Here is a 26,772-nt window from a genome sequence, read left to right on the forward strand (position 1 = left end):
AGATAATGGTCTCCGTGGCCAAGTCCCAGTCCTGCCGTCCTGAGGGACTCTGGGGTCAGGTGGAGCAGGCAGGGCAGTCTGCCACGGGCCCTCCAACTGAAGCCACTCTGGGGAGGGTCAGGTCACCAGAAAATTTGCCCAGCTTTGCTGCCTGTTGGCCATGGGTGACCTCTCATCTTTGACCCCCGGAGGGTCCATGGGTCTCCAAGTAAACAGAGGCTCCCAGAGCTCCCTGGAGGGGGCTCCTGCCACTGCCTCGGAGCCTCACAGCCTGGGCATCCTCCATGCCTCCTACAGCGTCAGGTAAGGCAGAGCCCTTGCTGCTGCTGCTCCCCCAGGAGCGCAGGGCCCTGTGCTCACCCCTCTGCTGCCTTTCTTCACTCTTTAGGTGCCAGCCTGGGCACTTTGGGCTCTCTCTTTAGTGGATCGGGTGGAGAGAGGAGAGGGGGAAGGGCTGTGCTGGGAAACGTGGAGCGACAGTGAATGCCCCCTCCCCCTGCCCAGGGAAGAGCCTGGGCATAAACAAAGTGGCAGCAGTGCCCTGCCTACCCCAGTGTCTACGGCCTGCCCTCTGTGGATGGGAATGGGAGTACTGGGAATGCAAGGAGTCTTGAAACCTGGTGGAAGAATGCAGGGACAGCCACCTCCCAGCCAAATGGACAGGACATTCAGAGCAACTCCAGCACAGGCCCCCTCCCTACATGACAGACAGCCTCAGTCGCTATCTGCCAGGTTCTACAGAGGAGGGCGCGGAGGCTGAAACACGTTAGGAGCCTGTCCGGAGACAACTGGGGTGGGGCACAGGTGGGATCAATGCTGGGGAACCGGGTGCAGCCCCTTCCAGGGCCCCAAGCTGCCTTTGCCTTCCTGGGGTTTCCTTTAAAGCCACCGCGTGAGGCCCTGGTGGGATATCACATCTTGCCGGCAGCAGTGGACCAGGCAGATCCTCAAAGACGTCTCCTTGTACGTGGAGAGCGGGCAGATCATGTGCATCCTAGGAAGCTCAGGTAAGCTTGGGAAGGAGGATTCTTAAAAGGCTTTGGCTTGAGTTAAACTCTACATTGAAGAAACAGATTAAGTTGTAGCAAGAAAGCCACAGGTTTGATATTAGAATGAAATCTAATGATGTCTGACTGTGAATGGAACCTGCTACCAATGTGAAATCATTAGAAAGATCCTTGAAAGAGTATAAAATCCTGCCTAACATGTACGTGAATTCATATTTCAAAATATAAAAAACCCCCACAGTTCCATGGCATATAAAAGTACTCAGAAAACACAATTTCCCTTATCTGTACCCTGCCTAGAGACAGGAAAAGGAATTAAATAAGCACAGAAATGCCCATTAAGCCCCTATCTTTGATTCCAGTGGTCCTTTTTTATGATGGTATATTTTGGACATACAATCAATAATGGAGAATAGGCTGGGCACAGTGGCTCATGACTGTAATCCCAGCAGCTTGGGAGGCTGAGGTGGGAGGACTGCTTGAGCCTAGGAGTTCGAGACCCACCTAAGCAACATAGTGGGACCCCATCTCTACAAAAAAATACAAAAGTTAGCCGGGCATGGTGGTGCATGTCTGCAGTCCCAGTTACTCGGGAGGCTGAGGTGGGAGGATTGCTTGAGCCCGGGAGGTTAAGACTGCAGTGAGCTGAGATAGTGCCACTGCACTCTAGCCTGGGCAACAGAGCAAGACCCTGTCTCAAAAAAAAAAAAAAAAAAGAAAAGAAAAGAAAAAGACTGGAGAATAATATTTAAAAGTTCATGTATTAACATCAGTCCTTATCAGATCTTATCTGGTCTTTTTCTTTTTCTTTTCTTTTCTTTTTTTTTTTTTTTTTTTTGAGACAGAGTCTCACTCTGTCACTTAGGCTGGAGTGCAGTGGTGCGATCTCGGCTCACTGCATCCTTAACCTCCAGAGCTCAAATGATACTACCACCTCAGATGGGACTACAGGTGCATACCACCATGTCCGGCTAATTTATTTTTATTTTTATCTTTTTTTTTTTGTAGAGACAGGGTTCTTGCTATGTTTCCCAGACTCCTTTTCTTTTTTAAGGAATTAAACATTACAAATTGCACTGAGGTCATCCACTGCCCATTCTCCACATCATCCTTCTCCTCTTTCCAAGGGGAGCTGCATTTGAGCCTAAAGTCGGTGTTTGTGCCCCTGCATCAGCCAGTCATTGCCCCAGAGAGTCTAGCCTTTGGTGAGGCAGCTCCTTGTGGCCGAGGGCAATTCCCTGGGAGGGTCCCTGTGGTGAATCCTCTGCAGCTGATGTTCCCAGCAGCTCGGGGATGGCTGCATTGGCCTTGAAGAGGGGACCTGTGTGGCACACCACAGTGTCTGCTACACTGGATTACCATGTACATCTTAAGGTTAAAATCTTCTGACAAATTGGCTTCACAGAAGCCTCTTGATTGAGCTATTGTTTGCAAATTGTTGACATTCACTGCCATTCTCTACTTGTGTTATTCTCTTCAATGGAGATGGGGACTCCATTGAAATCTATGACCAAATGTAGACATGGTCAGCCTCCTTAGACCCAGGGAATTGAATCCATGGCTATTTACCTGCTACAGCAGGTGCACAACCAGATGCCAACAGTAGTGTTGTTAAGAGGAATTCCCAGGCTGGGCACGGTGGCTCACGCCTGTAATCCCAGCACTTTGGGAGGCACAGGCAGGCGGATCACCTGAGGTCAGGAGTTCGAGACCAGCCTGGCCAACATGGTGAAACCCGTCTCTACTAAAAATGCAAAAAAAATTAGCCAGGCCTGGTGGCAGGTGCCTGTAATCCCAGCTACTTGGGAGGCTGAGGCAGGAGAATCGCTTGAACCTGGGAGGCGGAGGTTGTAGTGAGCCAAGATTGTGCCACTGCACTGTAGCCTAGGCGGCATAGTGAGACTCCATCTTAAAAAAAAAAAAAAAAAAGAAAAAAGAGGAATTCCCAGACTGTCTCGGTCCATTCAGGCTGCTAAAACAAAATATCATAGACTGGGTGGCTTACAAAAAGCAGACTTTTTTTTCTCACAGTTCTAGGGGCTGGGAAGTCCAAGATCAAGGGGTCAACAGATTCAGTGTCTGGTGAGGGAGACTTCCTCCTAGAGAGCCATTTTCTCACCCTAACCTTGCATGGCAGAAGTGGGGAGGGGTCTCTGAGGCATTCATCCCAATTTTAAGAGCTCTCCATAACCTAATCATCTCCCAATATCACCTCCTTGCATGCCCCACCTCCTAATACCATAATCTTGGGTGTGAAGATTTCAACATATGAATTTTAGGGAGACATAAACATGGAGACCATAGCACTGACTAAAGCTGTTACACTTTTCAAAGATTTTGTCAGTTCTTATTTCCATTTTTAACCAATATCTAGCTATACACATGTACCGTAACATCCAAGGTCATTCTCAGCTTCCTTTTGATAAATACAGTGTGCTTCTTTAAAAAGAAAAAAAAAAAAACTGCCTCTTCTCCTTTAACAAATTGTCACCTGTTGCAGCCCTTATAGAGAAGTAAACAGGGTGGCATTTAGCACCCTTCTCAGAAGTGTGTCCCACTTCTAAGAACAACAAGAAATGGAATCCCCCATCTCAGAAGTGCACCCCAAAGGCCAATGTCGTGTTTCATGCACATACAGCAGGACAGTGGGAGCGGCTCTTGATTGGGGTGGGGGAGTGGGCTGGTTTCTGATGAGATGCCTAATCATGGCTTTCGGACAATGCCTACCCTTTATACTAAATGAATCCACAGTTGGGCTGCAAGTTCTACAAGGGCAGGGACTGTATTCTGCTGTATCCTTATCACTTAGAACAGGGTCGGTCACGTAGTGGGTGCTTAATAAATATTTGTTGAATAAAGGAGTAAAATAATTTCATGAATTACTCCATAGTATTGCAAAAAATGACAATTTCATTGGTGTCTTATCTCAAGCAGTATTATCTATCGAATCTTTATTAGCGAGGCAAAAGATGATGACATATATGTTCAAAGTCTCACTAGAGTATAGTCTAAAGCAAGCCTGCATACAGCCATCTGACTCCAGGGGAACTCCAACTTATTCGAATTGTTATTTGCTGTTGAGGAGGGCGTAGACTCTGGGTTGGATGCTTCTTTGCAGATTATTTAGTTGCAAATGTCATAATTTTATTGCTCTTTAGGGCATTAACCATTTTTCATTTTTGTGTCTAACTTTGCTATCTTATTCCAACCTTCTTTTCCCTACTGACTATACATAACAATTTCTCATATTCTTTTTTTTTTTTTTTTTGAGGTGGCGTCTCACTCACTCTATCACCCAGGAGTGCAGTGGTGTGATCTTGGCTCACTGCAACCTCCCCCTCCCAGGTTCAAGCAATTCTCCTGCTTCAGCTCTTGAGTAGCTGGGATTATAGGCACCCGCCACCACACCCAGTTAATTTTTGTATTTTTAGTAGAGACAGGGTTTCACCATGTTGGCCAGGCTGGTCTCGAACTCCTGACCTCAGGCCGCCTGCCTCAGCCTCCCAAAGTGCTAGGATTACAGGCATGAGCCACCACGCCCAGGCTCTCATATCCTCTTTTGAATGAGCTTTGTCATCTTGCTGGTTCCCTCATTAATGTGTTAACAAATACTTGACACATTTTTTTTTTAAAACTAAATTCATTATTATAAAAAAAAAAGTATCCCAAAATTTAGTGGCTTAAAACAACACCATTCATGATCTCTCAGAATGTCTATGGATCAGAACTCTGGAAGTGAATTGGTTGGGTAGTTCTGTCTTGGGATCCCTCCCAGAGAAGTACACACTGGATTTGGCAACAATAAAGTGGCTTTAATATCCCTGGGGAGGCCAGTTTTGATGAAGTGGTGGGGCTGCGACCCAGGTTGCAGGATATTTGCAGCTTCTGCCAGAGTTCAGATTGGATCCAAAAAATGTAAAGCCAGGATGGCTCTGGTGAGAAGAACCACACGACTGGGAAATTACAGTGCACATTTTGAAAGACAATCCCAATGAAGTCACATTTTGTTTCTTTATAATGAGTTTTCCTCTCTTTCCCCACTCTGACCACCCCCTGAACACACAGGGGCTAATTCTGAGTTTTGTCAGTGATGCATTAGAAAAGAAGACAACTGCTGAGTTGATTCATCTTTGTACCTCTCACAGCAACAAGCAAGTTTCTTTAAAATATTTCAACAAGGGCCAGGTGCGGTCGCTCATACCTGTAATCCCAGCACCTTGGGAGGCGGAGGCGGGCGGATCACCTTCCGTCAGGAGTTCAAACCCCGTCTCTACAAAAATACAAAAATACAAAAATTAGCCAGGTGTGGTGGCACACGCCTGTAATCCCAGCTATTCAGGAGGCTGAGGCAAGATAATTGTTTGAACCTGGGAGACGGCAGTTGCAGTGAGCTGAGATCTTGCCACTGCGCTCCCACTTGGGCAATAGAGTGAGACTCCATCTCAATAAATAAATAAATGAATTAAATAAATAAATAAATAAATAAAAGGGCCAGGCTCGGCAGCTCACGCCTGTAATACCAGCACTTTGGGAGGCCAAGGTGGGCAGATCATGAAGTCAGGTGATTGAGACCATCCTGGCTAATGCAGTGAAACCCCATCTCTACTAAAAATACAAAAAAAAATTAGCCGGGCGTGGTAGCGGGTGCCTGTAGTCCCAGCTACTCGGGAGGCTGAGGCAGGATAATGTCATGAACCTGGGAGGCGGAGGTTGCAGTGAGCCAAGATTGCGCCACTGCACTCCAGCCTGGGCAACAGAGGGATACTCTGTCTCAAAATAATAATAATAATAATAATAATAATAATAATAATATTTCAACAAAAGATCTCTTTGGCTCTGCACAAGCCATCTCATCAGTAGATTTCTCTTGCTATCTTCCCAGATAGTTCAGAACTTCCTGCCTATTTCTCTGTTACAAATCCCAATTTCTCAGCCTCTTTGGATAGGAAAGGCCTAGGAGGTCTATTCTGTCTCCATGAACTCTGGGCCTATGGTAAACTTGTGTCCAATATGACTGAGGGGCCCTCAGGCTCCTGTCCTAAAGGCATCACCTAAACTTTAACCTTAGAAAAAAGCAGTGGCTCACGCCTGTAATCCCAGCACTTTGGGAGGCTGAGGCAGGAGGATCACCTGAGGTCAGGAGGTCGAGACCAGCCTGGCCAACATGGTGAAACCTCATCTCTATAAAAATACAAAAATTAGCCAGGTGTGGTGGTGCATGCCTGTAATCCCAGCTACTCAGGAGGCTGAGGCAGGAGAATGGCTTGAACCTGAGAGGCGGAGGTTGCAGTGAGCTGAGACTGTGCCACTACACTCCAGCCTGGGTGACAGAGGGAGACTCAGTCTCACTCAAGAAAAAAGCAAACCAAGGGAAGCATCATCCCCCAGTCACATCCAGCAGGCAGTTAGTTCACCACAACCCCTCTGTGAGAACCTTCCTAGTGACATCCAGCTAGGCTATGCCCCAGGCTCTAGTGCAGGCTGTGGCCAACTTGGTCTTACCAAAGGACTTAACAAGCCAGTGCTTCTCAAACTTGACTGAAGCAGATCTGACTCAGCAGGTCTCGGGTGCGGCCTGGGGCTCTGCGTTTCTGGCAAGCTCTCAGGGGTTGCTGATGCTGCCTGCTTTGTGAGCAAGGCTCTAGACAATGTCACCTACATCCAGGTACAACCAGACCATCCAGGGGGGCACAGAAAGAAATCCGTCCTAGGATCCAAACGTTTCCAAGAGTCTTGGCTTTCCTCTTATTCTGATACCTATAAGTATTTTGTTTTTCAATCCAAAACAGTTTTAAAGGCAAATAAACAAGCAGAGAAAGCACGTTCGGTCTTGACCCAGATGACAGAAATGGTATGTCCCCTCTCACTCAGGGGACAATCCAGAGACTCATTTGCGCGTGAGACTGCTGCATGCACAGTGCGTGTTCTACAGGGGAGGGCCTGTATCCTGCTGTATCCTTAATAACTAGAACAGGGTCCGTCACGTAGCACTCCTGGCCCGCGGGGTCATGCCCGCACTGAGGGTCTCGGGAAGCTCCTCCAAGGCTGGCACAGAGGGGTTCCTCCAGGGCCTTCTTTTGTCGCCCCGCAGGCTCCGGGAAAACCACGCTGCTGGACGCCATATCCGGGAGGCTGCGGCGCACGGGGACCTTCCTGGGGGAGGTGTATGTGAACGGCCGGGCGCTGCGCCGGGAGCAGTTCCAGGACTGCTTCTCCTACGTCCTGCAGGTGGGCGCTTCCCCCACATCCCTGGCCTCCCGCCCGCCCCGGGGGTTCGGGCTACACTGACGCCCGAGTCTCCTGCAGAGCGACACCCTGCTGAGCAGCCTCACCGTGCGCGAGACGCTGCGCTACACCGCGCTGCTGGCCATCCGCCGCGGCAACCCCGGCTTCTTCCAGAAGAAGGTGGGTGCAGCCCCCCGCTCACAGCGGGCAAACTGAGTCCCTTTGCACCCCGCGCTGCACTCCTCTCTTCGCCTACGCTTGACCATTCCGCCCTTTTGCTCGTCACTCCACTCTAGAGCGCGCCCTGCGCCCTGCAACGTGCACCCTGTGCTGCCCGAGAGGGCAGCCCCTAGTCACATGTGCCTTTGGAGCACTTGAAATGTCACTAGTCCAGACTGAAACGTGCTCTGAGTGCAAAGTGCACATCAGATTTCAGACTCTGAGTCTGAGAAAAACAGAACGTGAAAAAGCCCATTAAGAATTTTTAGGTCGGGCAGGGTGGCTCACACCTGTAATCCCAGCACTTTGGAAGGCCAAGACGAGAGGATTGCTTGAGTCTAGAAGTTTGAGACCAGCATGGGCAACATAGCGAGACTCAGTCTCTACAAAAAATACAAAAATTAGTTGGGTGTGGTGGCGTGTGCCTCCACTCCCAGCTGCTAAGGAGGCTGAGGCAGGAGGATCTCTTGAACCCAGGAGGTTGAGGCTGCAGTGAGCCATGATTGCACCATTGCGCTCCAGCCTGAAGGACAAAAGGAGACCCTGTCTCTCCCAACCAAATAAATAAGTAAATAAATTCCAAAAAGTATTGATTACAGGTTGAAATGGTATTTTTGGCTATAAATAATATGTTATTAAAATTAATTTCACCTGTTTCTTTTTACTTTTCAAAATTTGGCTACTAAAATATTTCACTTCTGTCTGTGGCTTGCATTACCCTTCTCTGGCACCATGCTGTTCTACAAGTTCCCTGTTTGAACAGATATAGTTATTTTTGCCACTGATTTTTCTCAGCTTGCTTGGAGGCATCTTGAATGTGCCTCATCCAAACTGGACTGAGTTAATGAAGGAAGAAACGATTGAATTGTCAACTCCTTCTAGGTTCCAATCTCTTTCTTAATTGTCTCCAGTTTGGACATAGCCACAGGTAAACCCACCGGGGACCTTACCTGGAAACTGCTTCATTTCTCTCTAGACTGGGAAGGCCCACGAGCACCCAGGGAACCGATGACAGGTGGACATGCCTCCTTCAAGGGGCACAGCTCCCTGGGAGCAATTGAGAGTCCTTTCTGAGCAAATCCAGCCCACAGCGTGTAAAATCCTGACAAGTAATTCAGTGGGAAGGAAGTGCTGATGATAATAAAGGAGATAGCATGGCAGATCTGCTTCTGTCCTTGGAAGAACCTGGAAATAAAGCATGGCCAATGTGAGCAGGCTGTGTCTGTGGGGCTGTTGGCTAAGGCTCAGGCTTCCTGGACCACTTGAGAGAGCCCAGAGAGTCCTCTCAATCCTGGCCCTGCCATTTGCTAATGGCATTATCTTGGGCAAGTTATGGAACTTTGTTTTCTCCTCTATAAAAAATACAATAAGAATGCCTATCTCCTGGATTTGATGTGAGGAATGCATCAGATTATGTGAAAGCACAGAGGATGGAGGGTTGGACTTGATCATCCTAATAGTCCTTCCAAGGACTCTGAATTCCATTTCCAGTAGTGTTTCCAAAATATGGGAGAGCATTCCTGCTGGGGTGTGAAACCTCTGAGACAAATTAAGTAAATGTCTTCTCTGTCCATCCCTTCCAAGCCAGGAGGGGGAAGCTTACTCCTTATGATGTTACAGAGATGAGAAGGAGGCTCGGGAACCTACCCTGGCTGGTCAGCACAGAAATCTCACTGTGTCAAGCAAAGCTTAATTCTAGGATCCTTCTACCCTGATGGCAAGAGAAGACCTTTCTTTTTTTCCAGAATATATTTATATCTAGTTTATTTATGCATTTTTACCTTTTCAGTATTCCTTTGTACCTATTTCAGATATGTCCATTCTTTGGGTGGGTCAAAGCTACATCTATGCCGTCAACCCCAGTCCCTGACTCCTCTTGAATGTTGGTCCACAAGTCATTCCCTCTTCTTCTGCAATCTAGCTTATTGTTTTTTAATGCGATGGTTTTGTTTCCATTTTCATAACACGGCCTTATTAGGGGTGTCTGGAAACAAAACTCATTACCATATGAGTATCTTCCGTCTCTTTCTGCTTTCCCCCTGGGGTTTCTGCAGATAGAGGTAATCAGTACAGGGGGACAGAAACAGATTTGTGAACAGGTCTCTGGAGAGGAGATAAGCTGAGGAAGGAAAGACAGAGAGGGAGGAAAAAAGCCAAGCTTCTTGATTAGAAAGTCGGTAAAGAATATTTTTAGTTGTTATTGTTTTGGGGGAGTTGAGAATGAGGAAGAAAAAGGGTTTCAGGGAGCTACAGAGTTTAAGTAGAGCGAAGAGAATTGGAAGAAAGGGAATTTTAAATGTGGCTGGGGGTTATAAATTGGGTCCCCCTTAAAGTCCTTAAAGAAATTCAAGTAAAGATTGGAATTATTTTTAATTACTTCTGAAGGCTGGATTATATGTCTTTGATGTGAAATCACACTGAGATTGTACCACATGGGACCCCAGCACTTATTCGGGTTATATAGTGGGAAACAGGTTTAGTTCAAATCAGGTTGGATTTTTTTAAACACATAAAGCATTTATTATAATAAAGTTTCAAAACCCAAACACTTATAAAAGTAAGCGATATTGTAATCATGACTTTGGGGGATTTTTCTGTATGGGCTGCAGTGACTGTGGCTCCTGCAAATAGGAGTTTAATGAAGTATCCGTTGTTTCCTGGTTAATTTTCCGGAAGCAAGTGTAAGCAGTTTTTGTTCTAGGGAATCTCATTTTATTTTATTTGTTTATTTATTTATTATTATTATTTTTGAGTCAGAGTCTCACTCTGTCACTCAGGCTGGAGTGCAGTGGTGCCATCTTGCCTCACTGCTACCTTGGCCTCCAGGGTTCAAGCAATTCTCCTGCCTCAGCCTCCCGAGTAGCTGGGATTACCGGTGCCCGCCACTACACCCAGCTCATTTCTGTATTTTTAGAACAAACAGGGTTTCACCATGTTGGCTAGGCTAGTCTCGAACTCCTGACCTCAAGTGATCCACCCACCTCGACCTCCCAAAGTGCTGGGATTACAGGCACGAGCCGCCATGCCAGGCCCATTTTATTTTATTTTATTTTTGAGACAGGGTCTTGCTCTGTCACCTAGGCTGGAGTGCAGTGGTGCCATCATGGCTAACTGTGGTCTCAACCTCCTGGGATCAAGCGATCCTCCTGCCTAAGCATCCCGAGTAGCTGGGACTACAGGCACATGCCAGCATACCCGGCTAATTTATTTTTTTTATTTTTATTTTTTTGGTAGAGACAGGGTCTCTCTTTGTTGCCCAAGCTGGTCTCAAACTCCTGGCCTCAAGCAATTCTCCCTCCTCGGCCTTCCAAAGTGTTGGGATTACAGGCATGAGCCACTGCACCCAGCCTCTGGGGACGTTTTAAAAAATTCATATTATTTATTTAAATCTGACACATGTATTATGATTTAAGCCAAATTGGATCACATTATTATCAAAGACATGTTTTCCCCAGGGTGTGGTGAGTCTGGAAGTGGCCCTTGGATTCTTGGGGGGTGTGTTGCCTCTTTCATGCCCTCCCCAGCCCATGAATTGAAATAGCAGCCACAGCCACGCCCAGCCTTCCTATAATCTGTGTCTCCTGCAGGTGGAGGCCGTCATGGCAGAGCTGAGTCTGAGCCATGTGGCAGACCGACTGATTGGCAACTACAACTTGGGGGGCATTTCCATTGGTGAGCGGCGCCGGGTCTCCATCGCAGCCCAGCTGCTCCAGGATCCCAGTAAGTGGCATCCAGAACTGTTACTAGCTGCTGTCTGGGCATCTTCTGTGCATCTGCAGATACTTTGGGCCCTTTCTTCACAGTCCTCATTTGGAAAGGGGTTTGTGTACAACTGAAATCACAGGTTTTTCAAACTGAGGACCCAGTTTTTTCAGAAATGCTGTATAGTTCATTTCCTGATGCAATTCCATCATCCAAACAAAACAGCTCCTGGACCCAGAAGCGTTGCATTGGTGTTGAAGTGTTCCATCAGGGTTTTCCATGAATACGGAGCCTTGCCCTGCCAATCATTTCTTCTCACCAGGGCAATACCACTGTGTGGGCTGGGGAAAGCCAATGAGTTTTGGTATGACCACAGGTGTTCATGAAATGGCAGGAATTAAAATAGGAATTTGAATGATAAACTCAAAAGTGTATATGTTGTGGGGAAGGGAGTATCAAAACAGAGTAGTTGGTCCTCTGCCTGGTTTGGTCATTTTTCCCCATCACCTGGGGAAACCTTGCCACTCATGCAGCTGGAGAGGACAAACTGCATCTGGATCCTTTCACTTTTTTTTTTTTTTTTTTTTTTTTTTTTGAGACAGAGTCTTGCTCTTGTTGCCCAGGCTGGAGTGTAGTGGTGCGATCTCGGCTCACTGCAACCTCCACCTCCCGGGTTCAAGCGATTCTCCTGCCTCAGCCTCCCAAGTAGCTGGGATTACAGGCACCCGCCACCACACCCAGCTAATTTTTGTACTTTTAGTAGAGATGGGGTTTCACCATGTTGGCCAGGGTGGTCTTGAACTCCTGACCTCAGGTGATCTGCCCGCCTCGGCCTCCCAAAGTGTTGGCATTACAGGCATGAGCCACCGCGCCCAGCCCCCTTGTCACTTTTTAGGTAGAAACAAGTTACTTTAAACCCTCTAAAGAACCCGAATGCCTGCCACACTTCAGACCTTGTTTTATTGGTCAGATTTTTTTCTTTTCTGTGCAAAGACCCTGCTGGTGTTGGAAAGTGTTACAGACATGAAATGGGGTTGTCTTTTTGACCAGCCTCCACTCAGTCTTGTTTTAAAACAACTTGATGCCAGCCTGCCAGCCCTTGTTCCCTGACAGGGTGCCCTGAGCAGAGCCCAGATGGCCCATAGTACCCTATAAGAGGTCTGATCTCCTTACTCCCTGTGCCCTGGAGGATTTGAGCCCCACATGTGCTCCAGAACTGGGAACTAGGCCCTTCCACATCAGGTCCTTTCTCCTGAGCTCAGGGTGAAAGCCAGTTTACATGTTTATCTCCCACCGCACACTGTTTGAATGGGGTGCAAACTCAATAAGGAACAGTTCAGAACTCTGAGTTTTAAGCACAGAGCCTGGGCTCTGCATTACCACAGAAGTCTGGCCCTTCTTTGCTGGCAGAAGTCATGCTGTTTGATGAGCCGACCACAGGCCTGGACTGCATGACTGCTAATCAGATTGTCATCCTCCTGGTGGAACTGGCTCGCAGGAACCGACTTGTGGTTCTCACCATTCACCAGCCCCGTTCTGAGCTTTTTCAGGTAAGGGGTTCAACTCGTAAAGGCCGGGTCTATGGTGTGTTGAGCTGGGAATTGCAGGGGCAGGGGCAAGATTTGTACCAGTGGCCAGGCGCAGTGGCTCACACTTGTAACTCCAGCACTTTGGGAGGCTGAGGCAGGAGGAGCACTTGAGGCCAGGAGTTTGAGTCCAGCCTGGGCAATAAAGTGAGACTCTCCATCTCCAAAAAAAAGAAAGAAAGAAAAAGAAAAATTAGCCAGGCATGGTGGTGCATACCTGTGGTCCCAGCTACTTGGTAGGCTGAGGTGAGAGGATCGCTTGAGCCCAGTAGGTCAAGGCTGCAGGGAGTCGTGATCATGCCATTGCACTCTAGCCTGGGTGACAGAGCAAGACCTCATCTCAAACAAACAAACAAAAAACCATTAGTGCTAGAGCAACTGGAGCCAACAGCTCCTGAGAGGGGAAGAGCAAAGGATGAAAACTCACTTCTTTCAGCACCTACCATGTTCCAAATACTTTCTGTACATAGCTCATTTCATCCTATGAGGTGTGTTTCAGTATATTCACCTTACAGAGGAAAAGAGTGAAACTTAGCAATGATTCAAAATTGATAGTTGGGCCTGGTGGTGTGTGCCTGTAATCCCAGCTATTCGGGAGGCTGAGGCAGGAGAATCACTTGAACCCAGGAGGTTGCAGAGAGCCAGTATTGTGCCACTGCACTCCAGACTGGGTGACAGAGTGAGATTCGGTCTCAAAAACAACAACAACAACAAAACAACAACAACAAATTGAGCCAAGATCACACAGTTATTAATAGTAAAAAGCTAGCATTAGGCTTTCACAGCCAAGTTGGCTTCAAAGGCTGTGTTTTTCCACGAAATCATACAGATTTCCTTCCAAAAAAATCTCACTTTCTCCACCCAGTATCCCTTTAGTTAGCTATTATTTGCTTTTTATAGAGGAGGAGCTGAGATTTAAAATGAAAACAAAAAAACAAACTAAGACCCACCCCTGCTCGCCCGAGGTCACTCACTTGGCTTGGCTGGGACTTACGCCCAGGTCCAGTCATGCTTGTCTATCCCAGATATGAAGCTGGGCCTCAGTATGGGAGTCAGCATGACCCACAGTGGTAGCCTAGGCTCACAAGGGTAGGGATGCACTTCGAATGTCTCCAAGAATACTGACGCAGGGCCAAGGTCATCGAAGGACTGACTGCTTGGAAATGCATTTCCCATAAGGACCTGGTGACCATAAGGAATACTTGACCTCGGCCCTGAATCAGTGTTCCCGGAGACGTTCAAAGTGCATCGCTACCCTTGTGATCACACACTAACTACGTCTGTTGTCTGGTCAGCTCTTTGACAAAATTGCCATCCTGAGCTTCGGAGAGCTGATTTTCTGTGGCACACCAGCGGAAATGCTTGATTTCTTCCATGAGTGCGGTTACCCTTGTCCTGAACATTCAAACCCTTTTGACTTCTATAGTAAGTTTTTCTTTCACATTCCCCATCATGAATGTTTTTTAAACTTTCTCATCTCAGACTTCTGCCTAGATGACACCAACTCTAGTGGATTTGATTTTTGCTTTTGTTTTTGTGTTTTATACTCTTCAAGGAATCGATTTGGCCAGGTCAATTAACTTGCCAGAGATGACTATCAGAATGAGGTTGGGGATCTCTCTCAAACAAACTGGCGCACTGCTACTACTTTATCAGAGCATAATTAGCTGAGCTTCTGAATTCTCCTAGACAATCCCAATGGGATTCTCAAGGCCCTGCTGGGATGCTTTAAAGTATTCTGATTTTATAGGTGGGCATTAACCACGAATTTTATCTTGATGGGATGAGGTATTATGGCCAGTACTCCTGTACCAATTGTATATCCATGTACATACATGCATTTAAAAACACATGGGTGACATCTTTTGGGAAAAACTTTTAGTGGACCTGACGTCAGTGGATACTCAAAGCAAGGAACGAGAAATAGAAACCTCCAAGAGAGTCCAGATGATAGAATCTGCCTACAAGAAATCAGCAATTTGTCATAAAACTTTGGAGAATATTGAAAGAATGAAACATCTGAAAACATTACCAATGGTTCCTTTCAAAACCAAAGATTCTCCTGGAGTTTTCTCTAAACTGGGTGTTCTCCTGAGGTAAGAGGCTCACAAATGTGAGCAATGCCCGTTGGAGGTCTTTAGCCATCCCCCAATAACAAATCTGAAAAGGAATTAAAACAGGGTTGTTTGTTTTCAGGAGAGTGACAAGAAACTTGGTGAGAAATAAGCTGGCAGTGATTATGCGTCTCCTTCAGAATCTGATCATGGGTTTGTTCCTCCTTTTCTTCGTTCTGCGGGTCCAGAGCAATGTGCTAAAGGGTGCTATCCAGGACCGCGTGGGTCTCCTTTACCAGTTTGTGGGCGCCACCCCGTACACAGGCATGCTCAACGCTGTGAATCTGTGTAAGTGCTCACGTGCTGGAGGTGCACCTCTTTCTTCCTAAATACCTCCCTTCTCCAGCTGTAACCTTACAAAAGTCCACCATTATAAGGGTATTTCTCTGAGCTAAACCCAGCCCTCTCCAGATTCTCTCTGGGGAAAGGCAACTATTGAGTTATCAACACATTCATATGAATGAGCTCACCAGGTGCATCTCTCTGAGGGCTAAGAATCCAGGGAAACATAAAGTGACGATGTACTGGTGGGGAGAGTTTGAGGAGTTTTTCAAAAGATCATTCCTCCTATCTCATCTTGGCCATCTCAGATGTACAGCCCATGGGGGCTCAGCGACCAGGCCAACTTTGCACCATTAGCTTCTTTTTGGAGCTGATTTTAGGACAGCCAGCAGCACCTAATTTTCAAATTCAGTGGAATTCCAGAGACAAAACCTGGTTGCCTAACGTTGCAGGAAGCGGATGTTAGAGGGATTCCCCAAAGGCAACACTGTTAGGGAATAAGAGGGAAGGACTTCGCTATTGTGAAGTTGCTCTAGAGCTTGACATGAGGGGCAATGCTAAGTGTCTGCATCTGCGGGGTTTGCCTGGCCTTCCGAGAGCAAGTCTAAAATGCAGGCTGCTGCTGGTGGTGGGGGCGGGGTGGGGCGGGGGGAATCCTGCACAGAAAGGAGACAAAGTGCTTCAAATCACTTATTCATGCCCCTTTTGCATGTACTTTTCGTGAATTGGTGACAACTCCCCACTTTAGAGAGAAGGAAATAAATGACATCTTTTGCAATTGTATTGCAATTCAGGTAGAGTGTAGATTTCCAGGGTGGGGATTTATTGTCCTGTGGATGGCAGGTCCCCTCCTTCTATGACTAGGGAACCCCCCTAGCTGGTCCTCACCATCCAGCCCTGACAGACCTCACATTCAGCTTGGGCTAGCCCTACCTCTTTCAGCTGGGTGGTGACTGGCTGTTCTGAAACCTGCCTTCCATCCCCAGTTCCTGTGCTGCGAGCTGTCAGCGACCAGGAGAGTCAGGACGGCCTCTACCAGAAGTGGCAGATGATGCTGGCCTATGCGCTGCACGTCCTCCCCTTCAGCGTTGTTGCCACCATGATTTTCAGCAGTGTGTGCTACTGGTGAGGGGTTGTTCAGTTCACCCAGGGCCGGGCTCCCATGGAGTCATGGAGCTAGTGGGACTCGTGCAGGGAGAGCTCCAGGGTGAAGTTCTCTGCTCTGGAGGATCTACACTTTGCCTATCAGTGTCTAGTGCAATGTTGTATCTTCCAGGACATTAATTTTATTGTAAACAGCCCAACTGTGGGCTGCAGGAGACCTGAGAACAAACCAACAAAATGACATGTGCCTGGCAATGGCCTGTCCCACATTCACGGCAGGGCCTGGGCCAGAGAAGAGGGCTCTGAAGTAGCTGGGACCCAGGTGCATGGGGGGCCCGGGGGCGGGGAGAAAGCAGCCTGAGTGTAAAACCTTAAAACAGACACATTCAGAGGGTGGGAAGAGGACAGCAACCAACAGAGGAGGCAGAGGGTGATCAGGGAGGTAGAAAGAGAAGCAGGATTGGGCAGCATCAGAGACAATGAGGGAGAGAGTTTCAAGAAGTGTTGTAAACACTTCAATATTGCAGGGGTTAAAGGAGGTGAGGCGTAAGGGGAGGAGGCCATTGCAATTTTCCAAAAAAGAGCTTCGGTAGAGTCATGGGGGTGCAAGTCAGGTTTACAAGAAGGGAAGGTGTAAGATGGAGGAAGCAGATTCTGTTTTGAGAAACTTGGTGTTACAGGGTAGGATGAAGAGGGGCAGTTACTTAAATGATGATCAAGTTCAAAAAATGGTGGTTTTAGGATGTGGTAAATAAGACCATCAAAAAACATCAGATTGAGAGTAGATGAAAATGCAGCCAAAATTTGGATAAGTCAAAGAGGAAGTTTCCAGAGTAGATCAAGGTAGGGATAGGGGAATCAGAATAACATGGGATCAAGGATGCAAGCAGCTAGGGTCACACTTTCAAAGATGGGGTGCGGGAAGAGAGAGGGGGAGAGAGAGAATGAAAAATAGAGATGATGAAGATATCAAGAAATTCACAAAATGGGAGGTGAATTCAGCTGCTGAGCACTGGGGAGAGAGATTGAAATTGGGGGGGGGGGAATTTTAAAGTAGAGTTATATCAGTCATAATGGGACATGTTATTAGAATTCAAGATACAATGAGGAAATCTTAGGGGTCCAGGGGCCAGCTGAGGCAAAGTGGCAGAGGGGATCCAGTTAGTGCGGCAGTAGGCATTGTCCAGCACACCTTCCATTGCTTAAGGGAGAATAGGGTCCCCAGATGTGGGAACTGATAAGGCAAAGAATGGCAGAAGGGGTCCAGCATCTGCGGCAGTGAGGGCACTGGGGAAGTGAAAGGCAAGAGGCTGTGATCGGAGAGGGTGTCCTCAGACTCTGAAATCCTGGGAGCGAAACCATTTTGAGTAATATTTAAGTCCAAGACATGGTGAGTGATACAGATTAGGTAGATGGAGCCACTGGAATTGAGATTAGCTAATTAGGAACCACTGATGTGGATGGCTCATCAAGAGGGTTAAAGAGCTTGAGGAAAACGATAGGGGAGAGGAGCAAAAAGAATGACTCTGGTCCAGATGCTATAAAATCATCAAAGGCAAGAGGATGTTTTAAACGTCACAGAAGACAACAGTGAGGAATGGCATTGCTAGCATAAGCAAACTTCATGATTTGTACAGAGGAAAAGTAGATGGCCTTGAAGAGTAAGTGGTAAGGAGGGGCGAGTATAAGACATGCCAACATTTTTTGCTTACTCTACAAATGGGATAAAGAGCAGCCATGCCTAATGGTCACTGAAGATACGCTATCACCAGGGAAATGTAATTTGGAGAAAGGAATATAAGAGGAAAGGTACATGGATATAGGGTGGTTTGTTTACAAGAAAATGAAGGTCAGGCCAGGCATGGTGGCTCATGCCTGTAATCCTAGCACTTTGGGAGGCTGAGGTGGGCAGATCACTTGAGGCCAGGAGTTCAAGACCAGCCTGGCCAACATGGCAAAACACCATCTCTACTAAACACAAACAAATTAGCTGGGTGTGGTGGTGTGCACCTGTAATCCCAGCTACTTGGGAGGCTGAGGCAGGAGAATCACTGGAACCCGGGAAGCAGAGGTTGCAATGAGCCGAGATCACGCCACTGCACTCCAGTCTGAGCAACAGAGTGCAACTCTGTCTCAAAAAAGAAAACGAAGGTCAAATTAGTGGAAGGCGTTGGCAGAATAAAAGACAAGAATGGAATGGAGTAGGCCTGGGGAGGGCTAACCTGATCGAGGACAAAAGAAGTGAGGGGTTTTCACGTGGGCAATAATCCCACATAACAGAGATGAGGTTCAGGGAAGGGGGTGCTGGGAAGCGGGTTGGGTGAGCCCTTTAACATTAAGGTAGGTGTGGTGCTGGCTAGGCAGAACATGGTTACTTATGAAGAAGCCTGTAGAGTTCCACAAGCCTGCTTATTGCAGTTAGTTGTGACCATTGTCTAAGTAATTTAATGTTTTCCTATGAGAGCTGAAGGAGCTGTGAAAGGGAAAAGGTGGCTCCCAGTGAGTTGCAGCCAATGGGAACAATTTGATGTGATAAATAGTCTCATGTTGGCTCCATTCCAAAAAGGCCTTTCAAAGGGGAGTGTGGCTTGCCCTGCAAACTTCTCCCACCCACTCACCACCAAGGATTTATTCACAGAGGCAAGTGCAGTATTTTTCTTAAATGATAGCCCTTGGAGAGGAAACTAAAGAGCTTATGCTTTTCTAGGGCGCTGGGCTTACATCCTGAGGTTGCCAGATTTGGATATTTTTCTGCTGCTCTCTTGGCCCCCCACTTAATTGGTGAATTTCTAACTCTTGTGCTACTTGGTATCATCCAAAATCCAAATATAGTCAACAGTGTAGTGGCTCTGCTGTCCATTGCGGGGGTGCTTGTTGGATCTGGATTCCTCAGGTAAGATATCATAATTCAAAAAATTTAGATTGGGATAACCTGTTATTAATGATCACCTAATAATGACTGAAGTAAAGGAATGCCAGAGAACTGGTAGTGGTTATGGATATTACCTTATAGTCTGGAGCGTTTATACTGCTCGTTAATCACTGTCTTAGACCTGGAACTGTTCATTTGTTCAATAAAATGTCTTTTTTATCGGGAATCAGGAACTAACAAGTTTATGTTATGATTCACATGTAATAAACCATTATACCAAGAGAAGAAAACCAGCCCGGATCTTCCAGGAAAAACTCACAGCCCACATGATAGGCTAAATAAATTGCATGCATTAGTTCATTTCTGACCTGGTACTGTTGAGTTTGTACTGCAGTTCTCAATCCCCAGTTATTCTTAGGAATTAAGACTAGTCAGACAAAAAAAAGCCTGCAGGATAAAAGACTGCTCCAAAGAGTATCAAGGCTTAAAGGACATGCACCAAATGATAGCAGTAATTATCTCTAGGTGATACTGATTTTAATTTTTTTCTTCATATTTCTGTATTTTATCAATGTTCTGTAATGGACAAGTATTTTATAACCAGGAAAAAATGTATCCACACACGTTTTTAAAAAGCAGCAGCAAAAAGGGCAGAAAATTTTAAAAGGCTAAAAATGATCCTAGGCAGGTGGTGTGAGTGGGATCTAGTAAGTAATCTCTGGGTCCCCAAGGAAACATGAAGGCTGTTTCTTTGACTTAAAAATTTAAAAATTGAGTCAAAAAGCAAAAGCATTACTGAGCATCTACTATATAAAATTATATGTGTGTGTTTAATTATTTAACTCTCAGAGCAATCCATTTTCAGATAAGAAAATGCAGCTCAGACTTGACTTTGCTCAAGTCACACCACTATGAAGGCTGTGGCGCACGTGACTTAGTGGAGAGAGGCTGACCTATGAGTCAGAAACTTCCTCTACCACTTGCCAGTCTCTTTTCTATCTAAATTAGTTTCCTCATTTATAAAAAAGAGACCACTATTTTAGCCCCATCAGCCTTAAGGGATCATGAGCAGGAAAGGAAATAATCAATATGAAAACATTATACATGGTAGTGAGTTATACAAAGGTGAGATATTATAAAGCAAAGTGAACTAGGCTTTGATAAATCAAGGAGGATATTTTTTCACACTAAGACCATTATATCATATTTGTCCTTGTTGCTTAAGTGGATTGTTAATATTTATGAAAAATGCAGAAATCAAATCACGCCAGAGTACAGAATCAAGCCAGCAATGTACAGAGCCAACCTTGGGCAGCATCTCCTCTTTTATATTATTTGAATCATTGTTTCAGTTAATCTGGTGCCATTTCATGTACAGATGATCCCCGACTTACGATTTTTTGAGAAAGTGATAGTCGTTCTGTAGAAACCATATTTTGTTTTTGTTTTTGAAATGGAGTCTCACTCTGCCGCCCAGGCTTAAGTGCAGTGGCGCGATCTCAGCTCACTGCAACCTCCACCTCCCAGGTTCAAGCGATTCTTGTGCCTCGGTTGCCTGAATAGCTGGGATTACAGGTGTGCGCCACCATGCTCAGCTAATTTCTGTATTTTTAGTAGAGATGGGGTTTTGCCATGTTGGCCAGGCTAGTCTCGAACTCCTGACCTCGAGTCATTTGCCCACCTCGGCCTCTCAAAGTGCTAGGATTACAGGTGTGAGCCACCACAACCAGCCTAGAAACTGTATTTTGAGTAGCCATACAATCATCCTGTTTTTTACTTTCAGAACAGGATTCAATAAATTACATTAAATATTCAACAATTTATTATAAGATAGGCTTTGTGTTAGATGATTTTTCCCAACTGTAGGTTAACGTTAAGTGTTCTGAGCACATTTAAGGTAGACCAGGCTAAGCTGTAATGTTTGGTAGGCTAAGTGTCTTAAATGTGGTTTTTTTGTTTGTTTGTTTTTAGAGGGAATCTCGCTCTGTCAACCAGGCTGGAGTGCAGTGGCGCGATCTCGACTCACTGTAACCTCCGCCTCCCATGTTCAAGCGATTTTCCTGCCTCCGCCTCCCGGGTAGCTGGAATTACAGGCGCCTGCCAATACGCCTGGCTAATTTTTGTATTTTTAGTAGAGATGTGGGTTCACCATTTTGGCTAGGTTGGTCTCAAACTCCTGACCTCAGGTGATCCGCCTGCCTCGGCCTCCCAAAGTGCTGGGATTATAGACGTGAGCCACCACGTCCGGCCTTAAATGCATTTTTAACTTAGAATATTTTCAACTTATGATGGGTTTATCTGGAAGTAACCCCATCATAAGAAGCATTTGTATTGGGTTTTTAGGAAAAGGAGGTTAGTTGCTCTTTATTTATTTATTTATTTTGTTTGTTTCTTGAGACAGAGTCCCACTCACTCTGTCACCCAGGCCGGAATGCAGTGGCACGGTCTCAGCTGACTGCAACCTCTGTCTCTCAGGTTCAAGCAATTCTCCTGCCTCAGCCTCCTGAATAGCTGGGATTACAGGTGCGCCCCACCACGGCCAGCTAATTTTTGTATTTTTAGTAGAGATGAGGTTTCACCAAGTTGGCCAGGCTGGTCTCAAACTCCTGACCTCAAGTGATTTCCCTGCCTCGGCCTCCCAAGGTGCTGGGATTACAGGCGTGAGCCACTATGCCTGGTGGTTAATTGCTCTTAAAAGGTAGACAGTGGCAAAGAATACTAAATGCTCTCAGATTAGTTGCAAAATCTTAACATCCCAAGGCTTCACATGAATTCCACTCCCATCACTGAAAATTAAAACTCCGCTTTTAAAGGCCACATCAACCTGCTAGTCATTCCATTTACCCATTTTTCTCCCCAGTCATCATCTTTCTAGGTGAACTGCCTGCGGCATTTGTGCTGTTGGCTCCCTTCTCTTTTAAACACAAAGGAAATTAGCTTTGCTGTTTTTTCTGCTTACAAAATCATGCAAGTTCTTGGGGGAAGAAATGCTCACAATATAAATATGGATGCAGAAGAAAGTAAAAGTTACCTGAAGTATCAGAGCCGAGAGTTAAATTTTGTTGTAGTTCTTGCTAGAATTTTATATAATTTTTAACAAAGATGAAATCATCCTGTTGTATAAGATATAAAATATGCATATATTTTTTCCCATTTAACAACATAATATAAATTAGCTGGGTGTGCTGTCACGTGCCTGTAATTTCAGTTACTCAGGAGGCTGAGGCAGGAGAATCACCTGAACCTGGGAGGCGGAGCCTGCAGTGAGCCAAAATCACGCCACTGCACTCCAGCCTAGGTGACAGAGCAAGACTCCGTTTAAAAAAAAAAAAAAAACAAAAAAAAAAAAACAAAAAAAAAACAAGACAAAGCACAAACCAACCTAATGTGGACAATGTCATGTCAATACATCTAGATCTATGGTTCCTCCCACTGCATCTCCTTCTGTCTGTGCCTTTCACTGATCCATATGTCTCTGCCACCTGCACAAAGTCTGTTGGTTGTTCCCAAGGCTAGAGGAGCACTCTCTCTGAAGGCCCCCTTTGTTTTCTCTCTCAGCCTATCACACGCTACTTCCTGTCACGGTCTTCCTTTGCAGTAATAGATTATCTGCCTCTTGAAGGCAGCAGCTGTGTCTCATTCATCATTTTAGACCTTCTCAGCAGCCAGCCCAATTAGGCCTTGGACCAATTAGGCCTGCATTATTTGTTGAGTGAGTAAGTGAATGACTATGTTCTTTGAACTGTATACACACTGCATCACTCACCAAATCATGTTTGTTTTCTTTTCTGATATCAAACCATAGGTGCATGTGGAACATTTTGTGTTTGACTCTGTGTGGTACAGGGAGAAACAAAGGTTCACAGTTCCTACCTCAAAAACATAGCACCCTAGCCACAGGCAGCCACCCTCTCATGGCCATCATCCTACTCCAGGCCTTTGTCATCTCATACTTGAACTTTTGTTGTAGTCTGCTCCTTTTTTTTTCCTGTTCTTACTCTGCCCTCATTCTGGCCATCCTTCTTGCTGGAGTCACGTTAATTTTCTCAGAATGCTGATTTCAACGTGACCTGTCTCATTCAGGGTCATTCAACCTCAACTCACAGCAAGGCTCTGAAATGGCTGTTTCTGGCTATTGTTCCAAGCTCCCCTCCCACTGTTTCTTCACATCCTCTCTTCCAGTCTTTCTGATCTAGTCAGTCCCATATGCAGCCCTTGGAATGCCTGTACTCATACCATTTCTGCCTTCCTAGAATTTCCATCCTCTTCCCCTAATTCCTTCCCAGAGTCCCACATATCCTTTTCAATTAGCAGCCTCTCAATGTGGTTAATTCAATGTTGTGCCTTAGGAAACTGAAAGTTTGAGGACAACTTGGAAATAGGTGAAACTATAAATACTAAATATAAGAACATCATGGATGTGTGGTACACATTTTTTTATACTTTCTTGGCACAAATAGTTCACTATTGTGTATTTTTATAGTTTTAAGGATATATTCTATATCTCCAACTACATTATGAGTTCTTAGGGATAGGATACATCTTTTGAAGTTCTCAAGCTCCTAGAACTAGTGCCTTGCAAACAGAAAGAATTTTATATAATTTTATATATTTCGATTGACAGAAAATAGATAGTGGACTAAGAAGACCACAGTGTCAGCACACAGTTTCACCTGAAATAGATTGGAGAGGAGACATATTTCATTTTCACAATGAATGTTGGCTCGGTCTCTCCTTCCTTTTTCCTTTGTATTCTAGGTTAGTTCTAACTTTCTGCATTGGTACCTTCAACTTTCTGTTTAATCACAAATCTCCTCCTCCAATTGGTATGTGTTAGGTCTGCATTTTCTTGTACGTTTATATCAATAGTGCTTACCAAAATAAGTAGACAGTAATCGTCTACTTGAGAGAACTGTTAAATTAAGGTCTTCACTATAACAGGCCACCAAGCTGTGACTAAAAATGACAAAGTTCTATGCTTAGTGACTTGGAAGGATGTCTGAGACATATATTTGGCAGAAAAAGAGTAAGTTAGGATAGAGCATGAAGAGTTTAATTCCATTTATATAAAACTTTTAAACACACGTTATGTATATTACCAAAATGTTAACAATAGTTATTTCTAGGCAATGGTATTTCTTTATATTGTTCAATGTTGTTTGAAGGTTTTTTTATAGTGAGCATCATTTTTATAATAAGGAGATAGAAAACTATATTCCTGTTGGAAAACATAAGGATTGCCTTTCTTTTCATTTGGTAGGACTATTGCCAGAACCTACTGAATTTCATTTTTGTTTTCTTTTTCTTAAGAAACATACAAGAAATGCCCATTCCTTTTAAAATCATCAGTTATTTTACATTCCAAAAATATTGCAGTGAGATTCTTGTAGTCAATGAGTTCTACGGACTGAATTTCACTTGTGGTAAGTATTCTATTTGGGGATATTATTTTTGCATGTTACTCTGAGGAAGCAATTTCTTGGAGGAAATGTATTTTTGAAATAAAAACTGTGTTTTATAATTATTCAATTTAAAACTCTGTTTTGAAATACAATCCAACATTTTCTCTGATTTTTAGTATGAAAGAAAATAAGCAGTAGTCGTTAGTCTCCTGTCAAAGGTCAATAGGTAAGGGACACTTGGATGTTGTTAGAAAATGACAGATCTTACGTACACTGAGGTAAACTCTAGTATATTCTGGATAGACTCAGTTCCTCTATCTACTGAACACATTCAAGCAGGCTGAAGTGGCTTGTTTCCCAAAATGTACATTGTACACAGCTAAGTAAAGCCACTTTTGGCAAAACTCTATTCCTCAATCCCAACAGATGGAAGTAGAACCAGGACAAGGACCTCATGGCCATTAGAAATCTCAGGGTGGCTGGGCGCGGTGGCTCACGCCTGTAATCCCAGCACTTTGGGAGGCTGAGGTTGGATCACTTGAGGTCAAGAGTTCGAGACCAGCCTGGCCAACATGGCAAAAACCTGTCTCTACTAAAAATACAAAAATTAGCCAGGCATGGTGGTGCGTGCCTGTAAATCCCAGCTACGCAGGAGGCTGAAGCACGAGAATCACTTGAATCCAGGAGGCTGAGGTTGCAGTGAGCCGAGATCGAGCCACTGCACTCCAGCCTGGGTGGCAGAGTGAAGCTGTGTCTCAAAAAAAAAAAAAAAAAAATCTCAGGACCACTCCAAAGACAACCAAAGAATATGGCTGAATTTAGTAGTGTTTTAAATAATTTTAAGTGATAATGTCAGTAACTTTAGGATAGCCTGTGCTAAGGGATCATGGTTTTTATCACAAATATGGTAATCTATACCCAAAATAGAAACGAAAGCATGTCCATCTTCAAATAAAGCCAAAGGCCAGAACCGCTCACTCTTGCTTCATCAAATTGTAAACTCTGGGCTTGCTAAAGTGTCGTGTATTTTTCATTAAGGGTACTTAGCAAGCATTTGGTAAATACTTGTTGATTAAATTACCTGAGATAAACCACACCTGACACTGTCAATCTTTTCCTTGACAGGCAGCTCAAATGTTTCTGTGACAACTAATCCAATGTGTGCCTTCACTCAAGGAATTCAATTCATTGAGAACACCTGCCCAGGTGCAACATCTAGATTCACAATGAACTTTCTGATTTTGTATTCATTTATTCCAGCTCTTGTCATTCTAGGAATAGTTGTTTTCAAAATAAGGGATCATCTCATTAGCAGGTAGTGAAAGCCATGGCTGGGAAAATGGAAGTGAAGCTGCCGACTGTGCGTGACTGCTCTGAATGTCTGAGAGTGCCATGTATTTCTTTCTTGATAGGACATCTCAAGTCTTTTAACCATTAAGACTCCATTTGTGCCTCTTGGATCCATGCAGGCCTTGAATGCAATGGAAGTGGTTTATAGTCCCTTGCTGTTACAACTTGCAGGGACATGTGGTATTTGGAAACTGTGACTGAGCGGACCCAAGAATGTAAATAATAATCATTCATAAACCTATGGGAGACTTGTGTGCCTACTTTTTTTCCTTGTTCTAGGCACAGAAAAAAATAGGTCAGCTTAAAAATATGTTTACTTTTGATAAAGGATTAGGCAAAAATAAAAGGTATGAAGGATTACTGACTGTAAGTGACAGAGAAAAATAGTTGTGGGTTTAGATGAAGCAAGGTTATCATGCAGAATTGGGTAAGAATGCTTCTGTTCCTGGAAGACCCAGAGTTAAATGCAGACGTCCACATGAGGGGTCGGAGTTACCTGATCACATCGAGAGAATGCTGGGCAGATGGATGGTGAGCACCACTGCTACAGAGCACCCAGTGATTTTACTGAGGATTAAAATAAAAAACTGTAGGAATGGGCTCAACAGTGAACAAAGCACACCAGACAAACCTCTGGTTATGTTTTTAAAGATTCATTTGCTATTTTTCACTTTCAACTGAGTTTACTTATAGAATTACAAGTAAACTTTACTAAAGTATATGCACTGAGAAATAACCCCGCTAAGGTTGGAGATCAGCTGTTATTTAAAGTCCATATAGAAAAAATACTGACATAGCTAGACATGGTGTCTCGCATCTGTAATCCCAGCTGCTCAGGAGGCTGACGTGGGAGGATGGCTTAAACCCAGGAGGTAGGGGCTGCAGTGAGCTATGATGGAACCACTGCAC

General features: G+C 45.1%; 2 protein-coding genes across 4 annotated transcripts in view; one reads left to right on the top strand and one right to left on the bottom strand.

Annotated features, from left to right (window-relative positions):
• ABCG5 (ATP binding cassette subfamily G member 5) lies at positions 1–26,717 on the top strand. The gene is made up of 13 exons (XM_003262791.4): positions 1–303; positions 886–1,007; positions 7,099–7,235; positions 7,314–7,412; positions 11,039–11,171; positions 12,564–12,703; positions 14,035–14,164; positions 14,622–14,835; positions 14,936–15,141; positions 16,122–16,260; positions 18,947–19,132; positions 24,422–24,534; positions 25,639–26,717. The coding sequence occupies exons 1-13, from the start codon at positions 161–163 to the stop codon at positions 25,830–25,832; spliced, it is 1,956 nt and encodes a 651-aa protein (XP_003262839.1). The 5' UTR covers positions 1–160; the 3' UTR covers positions 25,833–26,717.
• DYNC2LI1 (dynein cytoplasmic 2 light intermediate chain 1) overlaps positions 1–26,772 on the bottom strand; it is a 71,170-nt gene that overhangs the window by 5,736 nt on the left and 38,662 nt on the right. Inside the window, exon 14 of one of the 3 annotated variants that reach the window (XM_030800406.1) lies at positions 10,682–11,494. The exons of 1 other annotated variant lie outside the window; for it this stretch is intronic. The gene's annotated coding sequence lies outside the window, so the exon portion shown is untranslated. Of the gene's footprint in view, positions 1–10,681; positions 11,495–26,259; positions 26,431–26,772 lie in introns of those variants that run through there. One more of the 3 variants, XM_030800409.1, reaches the window with a different exon arrangement.

The sequence above is a fragment of the Nomascus leucogenys genome, chromosome 19 (assembly GCF_006542625.1).
Source record: "Nomascus leucogenys isolate Asia chromosome 19, Asia_NLE_v1, whole genome shotgun sequence".
NCBI lineage: Eukaryota > Metazoa > Chordata > Mammalia > Primates > Hylobatidae > Nomascus > Nomascus leucogenys.